General features: G+C 47.6%; 1 protein-coding gene and 1 long non-coding RNA gene across 4 annotated transcripts in view; one reads left to right on the top strand and one right to left on the bottom strand.

Moving 5' to 3' along the window:
- Positions 1 to 6102: 6102 nt before the first annotated feature.
- LOC127487136 (uncharacterized) lies at positions 6103 to 9905 on the bottom strand. Its single transcript, XR_007913672.2, has 2 exons — positions 9743 to 9905; positions 6103 to 6426 (listed from the first exon to the last, which is right to left on the bottom strand). It is a non-coding gene; the product is annotated as an uncharacterized lncRNA (long non-coding RNA).
- Positions 9906 to 9946: 41 nt separating this feature from the next.
- Positions 9947 to 13498, top strand: part of TMEM192 (transmembrane protein 192) — a 33750-nt gene continuing 30198 nt past the window's right edge. For 2 of the 3 annotated variants that reach the window (XM_002720555.5, XM_017350134.3), the window contains exon 1: positions 9947 to 10104. In XM_002720555.5, coding sequence (XP_002720601.1) covers positions 10078 to 10104 — 27 coding nt within the window. In that variant the 5' untranslated portion in view covers positions 9947 to 10077. The remainder of the gene's footprint in view (positions 10105 to 13498) is intronic. The other variant, XM_017350135.3, reaches the window with a different exon arrangement.

Here is a 13498-nt window from a genome sequence, read left to right on the forward strand (position 1 = left end):
AACTGGAGCAAAAGTAAGTAGCTAAACCTTCTTTCCCAGACCAAAGATACTGCAGAAACTTGAGCTTAACCCAACAAGTAAATATAAACACCATGTTTCAAATACTGGCAAATCATTTCCCATTCCTTCCCCTTTTAGAAACAGATGGCAGGAAATCTTAAAAGATTTCTCATAAACAGCCAATAGAAAAGAGAACATTTATAATACTTATAATCCAAATAATTTTTGTGTTGGCTTAATTTCATCACTGTTACTAAGTTAGTAGGTGGGGTACTTGACGGAGTCTCTAAAATTTCTAAAGATGTCTGTGACCAGGCGTCGGATACCCTCAAGTCTGTCAAGCACTCACACTTGGACTAACAATAGTGGAGAGGAAGAAAACCTCCTAATAATCAGTCAGGTGCTCCGGAAAACACAACTTTTATTCCTTCCTTAGCCTTCTTTTGGTAGAATAAAGCCAGCAGAGAACAAAAGGAAGTGACTCCTCTGTCTTCATTATGCTTTATATGTTCTAGGGTAAAGGTCACGTGATGTCTTTTCCCAGAGCAGAAATGAAACTCCCTAAAGTTTGCAGACTGATTTGAATATATATGATGAAAAATTACAAGAATGAGCTGAAACTCAACATCTGCAAAGAGAGGCCAGCGTGTGATACAGCAGGTTAAGGGGCTGCCTGAAGTGCCAGCATCCCATACGGGCACCACTTTGAGTCCGCTTCTGATGCAGTTCCCTGGGAAAGCAGCAAAGCACCCGAGTGCTTGGGCCCTTGCCACCCATCTGAGAGACCCGAATGAAGTTCCAGGCTACTGGCTTCAGCCTCCCCCAGCTCCAACTAATGTAGCCATTTGGAGAGTCAACCAGGAGATAAGACATCCTGCCTTCCTCCCACTCCGTAACTCTTCCTTTCAAATAAATAAATACATATTATTAAAAAAATCTGCATGGGGGCTAGCGTAATGGCACAGTGGGTTAAGCTATGCTTATGACACTGATATCATTTATGACATCATTTATGGGTATGGGTTCAAATCTCTGCTGTTCCACTTCTGATCCAATTCCTGGCTAACGCACCTAGGAAGGCAGCAGAAGATGGCCCAAGTGCTTGGGTCCCTGTCACCCATATGGGAGACCTGGATGGAGTACTAGGCTCTTGGCTTCAGCCTGGACCAGCCTTGGCAGTTATAGCCACTCTCTCTACTTCATTCTCTATCACTCTACCTTTCAAATAAACAAATAAATCTTTTTTTAAACCTGCAATGAAAGTGTTCTATGCTGTTCCTCATTTAGTTTATAACTCTCAACCAACTAAGATTTCCATAAAGGCAATACTGAAGAAATTGAGTTTAAAAAAAAATTAATATTTGTTTACTCAAAAGACAGAGAGACAAACAGAGCACCCATCCTCTGGTTCTCTCCCCAAATGCTCACAACAGTCAAGGATGGGCCAGGTAGAAGCCAGGAGCCAGGAACTCAATGCAGGTCTCCCGACAGATGGCAGCGACTCAACTACTTGAGCCATCACCTGCTGCCTCTCAGGGTGAGCATTAGCAGAAATCCGGAATCAGGCGCAGAACGGGATTCAAATCCAGGCACTCCAGTGTGGGATGTGGCTGTCCCAAACAGCATTTTAACTGGTATGCCCCTGATCCTGAAGAACATGCTGCTTAGAAGAGACTGAATGCATAAAATCAGTTTCTATGTAACACAGCAATCTTATCAAAGTTTTCCAATCTTGCTATTTTAAAATAATTCCAGAAACTGAAAAGACTTTGTCCCATCAGAAATGTCTGCCTTATTGTGGTTGTTGTTGGTAGTGGTGGTGGCAGCGGCGGCGTGTTAAACCATGGACTACAGGGTCATATGTACTTAGCTTTATCACCTGACGCAGTTGTGTGACTGGTGAAATCATCTAGCTTCTTTGAGTCTCATTGTCCTTTCCTGGAAAATGAGTATAATACCATCTCATAAAATTTAGATTTAATGGGAACAGCAACATAAAACCTGATGTATAATGGGCACTGAGTAAGTCTTTATCTCCATTCCCTGTTCTTGAGAAGAGGAAATAAAGGCACCTTAATGTCCTTCCTCAACCTTGCAGCTAAAGCGTTCTGGTTATGCCGACTGGCTGTGTGCTTTTGCCCTGCACAAGGAGGAGGGTATCCGGTGATGATGTGTCTGCTGCAGATCGCGATGAGGATGACCCCTGAGGCAGTTAAGTCTTCCCTTTCTAAGCTCTTTCTCTGGATATTTCGGTTTATCAGCTTCCTAGCCCAACGCCTGACACATACTCAGTGCTATTCAAATAATCACTCACTTTACTTCTTCGGGAGTCATTAAAAGCCTCTTCAAACATGGCACAGAAGGGAACACGAACCTCTGTCTTCAAGAGTTAGCCAGAAACGCTCCATGGAGGTCTCCTTTGGAAGAGAACAGAAGACCCTTGATCCGAGTGGGCCACCTCCTTCTTACTAACAGAGAAGCAGCGCCGCTCAGTGGGCAGGATGACAACTGCACCTCTAAATGCAAGCATGTTTGCGGGGAATCTTCAATTACCTTGTTTAGATTACTAGGGGGCACCCTTGAGGTTCCTTAACGTTTCCTGATGGTTTGCAGTGAGCACAAGCTGCACTGACCTCGCTGGCTGCTCCTAAGGAGCAGCCACCAGGCCGGCGTAAGGGACATGGTGTGGAGGACAGGAGGAGGAAAGACTGATGAGGTGGAGCCAATTTCATACCAATTTCTTCTCTGAGTTTGGTTGGAAGAAAATATTTTGATAAGCTTCATGGGGTAAGGATAGAGTATCAGAAGCTGTCTCAAGTTTGGCCTTGTGGCATAGCAGGTGGACATATTTGGGGACACCAGCATCCCATATCAGAATGCTAGATTGTGTTCTGTTGCTCCATTTCTGATCCAGCTCCCTGTAATGTGCCTGGGAAGTCAGCTGAAGATGACCCAAGTCCTTGGGCCTCTGCACCATGTAGGAAACCCAGAAGAAGCAGCTACTGGCTTCGGCCTGGCCTAGCCCTGATCATTGCAGCCATTTGGGGAGTGAACCAGCAGATGGAAGATCTCTCTCTCTCTCTCTCTCTCTCTCTTTCCTTCTCACTCTAACTCTTTCAAATAAATAAATAAATATAAAAAAGAAAGAGTCTTTTTCAGTCTTTTGTAGGACATACTTTCTTTCATCCCAAACAGTATGGTATATACATCTCTGCCTTCCGTCTCTGAATGCTTGGGAGTTGTCATATTGTCTCAAAGAGTCCTTTTATTTTTAGCACACTCTCAGAGGCAGTGAACAAGTCTTCATATCCAAAAACTCACCTTAAACTCCAGTTCTACAACTTACTGCTCTGAGTCCCACTTTCCCTATCTATAAAATGGACAAAATAACAATTATCTCCTAAGATTAAATTCTTTACCCTATATGGGGTTGGCACAGACGAGGAACTCATGAAATGATTTAGCTCCCTTCCTGTCTACCCGCTACCCCTTCCCACTGTCTTGTAATCTGCAGGAGAGGGGACCAGGTGCACACAATTCTCTGCAGGCCTCCATGTAGCACGGCATGTAATTAAGTACTTAATAAACGCGTTTTGATTAAGTTCAGCATCATCCTAGCAGGCGAGAAGCACTTTGCTCAATCACTCTGATGAGATGTTTTCCCTTGGCGGAAGTTCATGGCACCGGTGCACAGTTCAGGATGTTGTTTTGGCAAACCACATAAGGACGCTTCGATTTATTTCTCCCCAAGATGGGAAGCAAATTCTCACACCTGTCTCACACTTCAATTCTCTGCTTTAGCTGTGTAATCTGAGGGCCTGTCCTTTCGCCAATACTGTAGTTAAGGAACCTATAGGCAAGCAGGCTGAGAAGCCAGGGGCTAGAGCAGTGAGTGGGTTTGTTGCTCATTGCTGTCAGCACCCCTGCACCCTCCCACAGGTCAGGGACAGAGCGGGCAGCTCTGCCTTCTGCGGAGGATTTCAGAACAGGTGTCCTTAGCCGGGATCTCCTGCCCTTCTCCCCTCACCGATTTCTATGGGAATCCAACTGAAACCAGGGGGTTGTGGAGTCTGTGGCATAATCAGAGTACCTGGGCAAGAACACAGGGCCTTCTGTCTTACAAGGGGGTCAGCCTTTTCCCTCTCCTCCCCTTTTCTCTCCTGAAAAGCAAAGAAATGTCTCTCTTGGCTTCATGCATATTCAGTCAGCTTATATCTTTTATTACCTCAGGAAGCTTTGGCTTTGGTTTGTTAATTTTTAAAGTTTTTTTTTTTTTTAATTTTTTATTTTTATTCATTCAGCAACTGAGAGAGCAAGTGAGAGATCTTCCATCCTTTGATTCAGTCCCCAGATGCCACAACAGCCAGGTCTGGGCCAAGCTGAAGCCAAGAACCAGGAATTCCATCCAGGCCTCCCACATAGCTGGCAAGGACCCAGGTGCTTGAGCCATCATTAGCTGCTTCCCAGGCTGGATCAGAAGTGGAGCAGCCAGGATTCGAACTGGTGCCCATATGGGATGCTGGCCTGCAGGCCATGGCTTTAACCCTCTGTACCACAGCATCAGCCACTGCCTCTTTTATTCAGATGCCAAAATGTGAGGTAAAATATTTTGCTTAGTATCTTACACTTCAGGTGCACCACAGACCTAAAAAGGAATTGACAGGGCCAGCTTTGTGGGGCAGTTGGTAAGCCACCACCTATGATGCCAGCATCCCATGTGATCACCTGCTTGAGTCCCGGCTGCTCCACTTCTGATTCAGCTCCCTAGTCATGCTCTTGGGACAGCAGTAGAAGATGATCTAAGTGCTTGGCCCCTGAAACCCACGTGAAGACCTAGATGGAGTTCCAGGCTCCTGGCATTGGCCTGGCCCAGCCTTGGCTGTTGTGGACATTTAAGGGAATGAATTAGTGGCTGGAAGATTCCCTCTCCCTCTCCCTCCCTCCCTCTCTCTGTTTCCCCACTGTCTCTCTATAACTCTGACTTTCAAATAAATATTTAAAAATTTTTAAAAAAATAAGATTTTAGAAAAAAGAAATACAGATTCTCTACTTCTTTTCTTACCGTTAACTGAAATAATCCAACTCTGGAAAATCAAAGTTAAATGTTATTCAGCTGGATAGGAAGTGGAGCAGCCGGGTCTCGAACCGGCGCCTATATGGGATTTAGAAGCAGTCTGAACTGGCTGCTTCCCAAGCTTCTGTTTGGTTGCAGGTTTTCTGCTTCTCTTACAGGGTGGATATGTACTTTGAGTCAAGATTTCAGCAAGACAGCTTTATGTGTAATTGTTAATCACATAAAAAATCCCGAGGAATACCTGGTGATAGCCACAGTCTTGGTTATTCACATTCTCATGCTCAGTGTTGTTTGTTTGCATCGAGAGGTAAATAATGGAGTTGTGAATTACTTTTCCTGAAAAGCTTACTCCTTCCTAAGGTAGAGTTCCTGGGTCCCAGAGCGTGATGAGAAGTCATGTTCGCTGGGGAAGTGACTGTAGGGCGTCTTCACAGCACACAACAGTTTCCTGGCTGACTTAGGCCTCGACAGTCACCAGTCCACCCTCAGGTCTGCATCTCTCCGAGTTAAACAAATGAGGAATCTTCACAAGGCGTCATTCATGAAAAAATGAAGTAGGATACACTTTTTTTAAAAAAAGATTTATTTATTTATTTATTTGAAAGTCAGAGTTACAGAGACAGAAAGAGAGAGAGAGAGAGAGATCTTCCATCTGCTAGTTCACTCCACAGTGGCCACAACAGGTAGGGCTAAATCAAGCCAAAGCCAGGACCCAGAAGCTTCATCTGGGTCTCCCACGTGGGTGCAGGGGCCCAAGCACTTGAGCCATCTTCTGCTTTCCCAGGCCACAGCAGAGAGCTGGATCATAAGTGGAGCAGCTGGGACACAAACCAGCACCCATATGGGATGCTACAACATCAGCCTGGGAGACACTTTCATATGTAAAATTTCCTTACAGAGTTATGTCTATTTAAATCTTTTTATATGAACTAAGATTTTAATGCTCTCTGATGGTGACTAGGTATTAATTCCCCATATATATCATCTGTGCCTGAAGTGCCTTAAAAATACTCTGAGGTTGGGGCCGGTGCTCTTTTATTTATTTTATTTGAAAGTCAGTTACACAGAGAGAGAAGGAGAGGCAGAGAGAGAGAGAGGTCTTCCATCCACTGGTTCACTCCCCAGATGGCTGCGACGGCTGGAGCTGCGCCGATCCAGAGCCAGGAGCTTCTTCCTGGTCTCCCATGTGGGTGCAGGAGCCTAAGGACTTGGGCCATCTTCCACTGCTTTCCCAGGTCATAGCAGAGAGCTGGATCGGAAGTGGAACAGCTGGGTCTCGAACCGGCACCCATATGGGGTGCTGGCACTGCAGGTGGCAGCTTTACCTGCTACTGGCCACAAAGAAATAAAGTCTTTAAAAAAATAAAAATACTCTTAGGGAGGGTGCATATGGGACAAAGTTCCACAGAACTCTACTTATGCACCTAACCTGTTGTTTCTGCTTATATTTCCTGAGAATTCATATCAATGACTCTCAGTAACAATTACAGATTTCCCTTTATTTCTAACTTTTGACATGGATAAACTAAACATGAAAGAGTATCTATTCTGGTGTGGCTAGGCCTAAACAACCTCCTAGGACCAGACGGTTCATGTTCCCCTTCTTCCTTCTAAAGAGTCACCCTGACCTTCCAGAGGGCATCCTTTTCTCCTCACTCTATATCCTGGAAGTCAAGGTCTCCTCCTGAACCATACCTCTTAGCCTGACAAACTCACACATCCTCTCCCATCCCATGAAGCCGTGCCCAGTTCAGAATTCTATTTCCTGACACCACTGCCCCCTTCTGGTTTATGCTGGCTAAACACAGATTATTACTATGAAAGTGAGAACACTCCCTTTAGCATACAAAGTTCACCATCTTTTTCCTCCAACCTTCCTTTATTTTGATACTTTTCAATCTCTAGAAAAAAACATGTGCTGTGCTGAGCTATTTGAATGACATAATATTTTAAAGACTTTCATTATTTGAAAGGCAAAGAGACAAAGAGAGTGAGATGTCCCATCTGCTCTTCACTTCCCAAACACCACCACAGTCAGGGATGGGCCAGGTCAAAGCCAGGACCTGCGAACTCATCTGGGTCTCCCACCTGGGTGGCAGGGACCTAAATACTTGAGCTATCACCACTGCTTCCCAGGGTGCATATACGCAGAAGACTGGAATGGGAGCAGAGCTAAAACTTAAACCTGGGCACTCCAATGTGGGATGCTGGCTTTGAAAGTGATGGCTTAACCACGGCACCAAACACCTGTCACTAACACAATATTTTAACATTTTTTTAAAGATTTTATTTATTTATTTGACAGGTAGAATTACAGAGAGAGAGAGAGAGAGAGAGAGAGAGAGAGAGAGAGAGAGAGACATAGAGAGAAAGGTCTTCTTTCCGTTGGTTCACCCCCCAAACTGCCGCTACGGCAGGTACTGCGCTGATCTGAAGCCAGGAGCTTCCTCCTGGTCTCCCATGCGGGTGCAGGGCCCAAGCACTTGGGCCATCCTCCACTGCCTTCCTGGGCCACAGCAGAGAGCTGGCCTGGAAGAGGGGCAACCGGGACAGAATCCGGTGCCCCAACCAGGACTAGAACCTGGGGTTGGCTGGCGCCGCGGCTCACTAGGCTAATCCTCCGCCTTGCGGCACTGGCACATCGGGTTCTAGTCCCCGTCGGGGTGCCGGATTCTGTCCCGGTTTCCCCTCTTCCAGGCCAGCTCTCTGCTATGGCCAGGGAGTGCAGTGGAGGATGGCCAAGTGCTTGGGTCCTGCACCCACATGGGAGACCAGGAGAAGCACCTGGCTCCTGGCTTCGGATCAGCACGGTATGCTGGCCACAGCGTGCTGGCCGGGTGGCCATTGGAGGGTGAACCAACGGCAAAGGAGGACCTTTCTCTCTGTCTCTCTCTCTCACTGTCCACTCTGCCTGTCAAAAAAAAAAAAAAAAAAAAAAAAAGGAACCTGGGGTGCCGGCGCCACAGGCGGAGGATTAGCCTAGTGAGCTGCAGCGCCGGCCTCCTGTCTGCCTTTCTTAGGCACTTCATTCTCACCCCAGGCAAGCATGGAAACCAGAATTCCTCTCCCAAGGCATTAAAGAACTACTTTCCCCCAAATCCAGCCATAGACCTCAGAATACATAATGCAAAACTCCCTTTCTGTGTAAGAGCTGGACATAAGGAATTGTCTGACCTAGCTGGTCATAACATCCCCACTCCAGAAAGGATTCTGTCCCCCACGGGGAAGGAAGGAATGTTGCAGAGAGGCCAAGAATCAGAGCAGACAGGCCCAGCTGCCTCCTCAGTCTGTTTCCAGTAGATCATACTCTTCTGTCCAATAGTTCTACAGGCTGTTCATTCTAGAACCCTTTGCTCTGTGTGCTTGATTCCTCATTTCTGGAGGCTTCTGTGTCCTGTAAAACTTATATTGAAATGTTAAGCTTGGGGGATTGGCGCTGTGTTGCACCAAGTTAAACCTCCGCTTGCAGTGCCGGCATCCCATATGGGTGCCAGTTCGAGTCCTGGCTGCTCCACTTGGGATCCTGTTCTCTGCTATGGCCCCGGGAGAGTAGCAGAGGGGAGCCCAAGTATTTGGGCCCCTGCATCCACATGGGAGACCCAAAAGAAGCTCCTGGCTCCTGGCTTTGGCCTGGCCCAGCCCCAGTAGTTTGACCCATTTGGGAAGTGAACCAGTAGATGGAAGATTCTCTCCCTGCCTTCTCTCTTTTCTCTGTATCTCTGCCTTTCAAATAAATAAATCTTTAAAAAAATTTTTGTCATCCTTTCCTTTAGCTAACCTGTCTTTTGCTAGAGGACTTTCAGCTGTGATCATGGGAAGAGATAGTATCGCTACAGGGACAGTTTGAAAAACATTGGCCTAGAGTAGTTAGTAAACATACAATTATAATACTATGCTATGATGGTAGTAAACATAGTATTATGAGTTTTCTTAGGTGTGTAATGATTGTCTTGATGAAGGAACTATCCTTACTTTTAGGCAACGGAGTATAGCGTTTCATATTGTCCTCAACGTTTACATGGTTCAGTTACACACACACACAGCAGTTTTGGTATGATATTAACAACTGATAAATTCACATAAGGGGCACATCCACGGATTTCAGGGTACTAGTATTTCAGCATTGCTATAGCCTTGACAATTTTCCAAATATGGAGGGGAAATGCGTATCTAGAAACTTGAGAAAAAATTCACAGAATCTCGGGACTGAGACACCTTCGGACCACGTGGAGTCCGACACCGTCCTTGCCTTTGCTGACATTTGCGTGGTTTCACCACGTAATGTTTTACGTGTTTTCATGTTTCCCCAGCCTTGCAAACAGGACCCCAGTACACGCCATATGCAAATAAGCATTCATCCGGTTGTGGGGGGAGGGGTGGCACTGACAGAAAATTTCACTTTCCTTTTCTGACTACATTTTAATTATAATGTATTATCAGATAATTCCCCAGCCTTCTCTGTTAATTCCTTTAACAAAGGAGCAAAAAAATCCAAAAATTTGTTTCCCACGGTGCCTATTCCGCACACCGATCGTGGTGTGACCCTGTGTAGGACGCTGGTGAAGTTAAACCACTCAGACGCCAGGTAAATCAGGTTTGTTCCGTCCCTCTCCGGGTGGGGTGGGATTTTACCACGGGGTCTCCCTCAGCACAGAGCAAACACCTTACCGCAAAGGGTTCAACTGGCGGACCAGCCACGCAAGCACGCCCGAGCGCGGCCGAGAGCTGACAGAGACGCGGCGGCGCGAAGCGGGAGCCCGCGCTCTCCGGGCGCCGCTCAGAGCCCGGGGCTTGGGCGAGGCCCGCCCCTCCTTCCGCCCCGGCCAATCGGGAGCGAGGGGAGGCGGGGCCCGGGCCTGAGGGGCGGGGCGGGCGGAGAAGGGGGCGTGTCCGCGGGGAGGGCCCGCCGGTCCCTGAAGGTGGAGACTCGTCCTGGGCCGGCGGCGGCCGGGCGCAGGTGGGCAGGCCGGGCTGGCCCGGGCTCCGGTCTCGGGCGTCGGGAGATGGCAGCGGGGGCCCGGACGGAGGACGTGAGTGCGCGGAAGGGGAGGTGGTGGGCGCTGCCTCCGGAATCCCGTTCTTCCTGTGCTGGGGCGCGAGGGGCGGAGACTGGGGGTGCGGCGCGGCCCAGGGCGCGGGGCTGGTTGCGGGCGGCCCTGGAGGCCGAGTGCTGCAGGCTGCCGGCTTCTCCCGCGGGAGGCCGGGTGGGCTTCGGGGGGCGGCCGCCCCAGGCTGGCGCGCAGCCCACGTGCGGCGCGCGTCCGTGGCCCCGGAACTGCGCGCTTCACGTGACGCGCGTCTGGCCCGGGCGCCCTGCGTCCCCGCGCGTGTCTGGGCGCCGCGCTGTCCCCCTGGGCACGCAGAGGGGCCCGGGTCCCCGCCGGCAGGGCCCCTGAACAGGCTGCGGCAGGTCGCGGCGTCCCGTGGGCAGCCCTGGACCTGTCGCTGTCATAGCCCGGAAACCCCCATTGGAGGAAAACAGTGTCACGTGCTGTTTTTCTATGTAAGCATGGTAGCATGAGAAGGGTCTCAAATCTTCGATCCAAGGCAGAGGACGTAAAATCCCTGTGCGTATAGTGCAAAATTGCAGAAGTCTTACTTGCCTGAGTTTATACGAAGACTGTTTATAATTATTAACTGGGTTGCCCATTACACATAATGAAATGCTTGCTCTCTTCGGAACGCAAAGATGGCAGGTACATTAAAGCGCTTGCTTGGGTTAATAAACAAATAGGAATATTGCTATGATCCTTTCACTGAATGGAGCACATTGGGAAAGGCGAAAGACATGGGAACCCTGGTTCCAGTGCTGCAAGACCTTAGGTTGTAGTACAAATAGTGACCATAGTTAAATCATCTTGACAAAATAGAGACCAATTCCTAATGATATGACTAAAAATTTTAGTTCTTTTCTAGCTGAGAAAACAGAAAGCTAATGGTAAAACCTGAAAGTAGATTGGAGACTTGTAGTTAAAGCAGAATCCCTGGTGAATTTTTAAAAAATGTTATTTTTCACTTTTATTTGAAAGGCAGAGATTCAGAGAGAGAGAGGCAGAGAAAGATCTTTCAACTGCTGGTTCACTTTTCAAATGCTTATAGCAACCAAGGATGGGCCAGGCCAAAGCCAGGACCCCAGAGCTGGGTCTCTCACAGCTGGGTCCCCCACACGTGTGGGAGGACCGCAAGTACTGAGCCATCACCTGCTCTCCTAGGATGTGCATTTGCAGGAAACTGAATCAGAAGCTTAGGAGCCAGGACTGGAACCAGGCACTCCTGTGTGGGATGCAGGTGCCCAAGCAGCTGCTTAACCGTAGTGCTAAATGGCCACCACTTTTTGTAAACGTCTAGGGATGTGATTTTTTTTTTTTAAGATTTATTTATTTATTTGAAAGGCACAGCAAGAGAGAGAGAGAGAGAGAGAGAGAGAGAGAGAGAGAGGGGGAATCTTCCATATCCTGGTTAACTCTCCAAATGGCCACAAGAGCCAAGTCTAGGCCAGGATGAAGCCAGAACTTTATCCTGCTCTCCCACAGGGGTGGTTTCCAGGCCCACTAGCAGGAAACTGAATCAGAAGCAGAGAAAACAGGCACTCTAAAAATATGGGATGTGGGTATCCTAAGCAGTGACTTTAAGTGTGGTGCCCAGTGCCTGCCCCTGTTTATGAATTCTTCAGGATGAGATTAATGAACTGACAATTTATGGAAAAATTGGATATCTAAGAGGAAAATGAGTCTTAGAAAAACACATTAAATGCATCTTGGTTGGGTGCTGGCTGCTCCAGAGATCTTGGGTCTGTGACTTTCGGTTTCAGGATGAGTACAGACCTACCAATCTCCATTTCACCTAGCAATTGTTTCACCAACAGTTATGTAACTATATCTCTTTAGCTCTAAGTCACTCTTTTTGGTAATTATTTATTTTCAATTGAGAAAATGGAAAGACTGTAGGTTAGTTAGGGTTTATTGTTTGCAAACAGTGAAACCACCTATGGCTAATTTAAGACAGGGATTTATTTGGAAAGATATAGGGTGAATGACCAGCAGGGTCTCTGAAATGAACCATAGTCAGCTCAAGGGGTCTAAGTTACAGGAGTTCTTTTAGGGCCTGCCGCAGAATAAATGTGCAACAACCGTAGACTTTGCTGCCCAGAAAGAGTTGGATTGACCCAGCTGCTGTTTGCTCCATGACCACCCCCGGGCCTGCAGAGGGTGAAGAGTCCTGAAGATGTTCCCACTAAGACTTAAGGCAAAGGTACACAGTGGACAGGAACAAGAGATGTCCTTTACAGGTGGTAATGGAATTGTTAATACTGGCCATGAAGAAATATTTGATTTCAGGAATCCTTGTCCCCTCCTCTTTCCCTTGCACATAGTGGGTTCACAGAATGATTGGTCCTGGGAGTATGGTCCTGCTTCATACTTCCTGTTGGAGCCGCTGGACAGTCAGTGTGTGAGTATTTGATACACAATCCAATCATTACAGGTCCTAACTGCTTCAGGAGAATCAAGATATACACATAAAGAAGAAAGCAATACAAGGCAGCATAAGAAATACTGCTAACGAATATTATGAGTACTGTGTTTTACAGTAGTTTAAAGCAGAGAAAAGAAATACTTTAGGACAGATTTTTGTGGAGAACTAGACTGTGAACAATTAATTGAATTCTAAGAAAGATAAAAGAAAGTGGAAGATTTATGGGGCACTATAGGAAGCCTGTATGGGTGAAGGTTGTGGCTGGTGCATAGAAGTTGATTACTGTCCTGCAGTTGAGATCTCAATGTTGGCTTTGTTTAAATTTCTCTGATCCCAAGTAGTCGAGAAGTTGGGCAATCTTTTATTCAGTCAGCACGCATACTGGACTCCTGCAGTGTGTCAGGTGGTAAAGGTGCCAGCCAGTGCTTAGTACTGAAGTTGTGATTGAGATGTACAAGGATGCAGTGGGTACTTCTGTTCCCATCCAAGGTGAAGGACCAGGGACCAGGGACCAGATCTACCCTTGTGCCAGAAACCACCAGAAACCAGATAAAACAGATGACCCACGCTTTTTGAGGTACTGGCATCAGGCAGTGAGGAACTGGGACCTCAGAGATAAGAAGCAAGTGATGTGAGCTGCACCCACCTTGAGAACGCTGGTCAGCTGTGACGAGGAAGAGAGAACGGAGGCAAAGTCTGATAGACCCTCCGAGTTGAGAAGATGGAGCTGAGCGTCTGGGAGCTCAAGGAGAGGAGAGTTCTCAGGACAGAGAGCGGAGAGCTCTGAAGAGCTGAGGGCACCGAGCCCGGGTGTTAGGAGTCCTGATGAGAGGAGGAGGAGACTCCCGGAGGCCTTGGAAGAGTCATGGAAGACGATTAGAGAGAACGGTCCTTCCTGCAGGGCCAGGGACAGTGCCTTCACCCCCCAGCCAGACTGGGAGCCGCAAGACT

This window comes from Oryctolagus cuniculus, chromosome 8 (assembly GCF_964237555.1).
Source record: "Oryctolagus cuniculus chromosome 8, mOryCun1.1, whole genome shotgun sequence".
NCBI lineage: Eukaryota > Metazoa > Chordata > Mammalia > Lagomorpha > Leporidae > Oryctolagus > Oryctolagus cuniculus.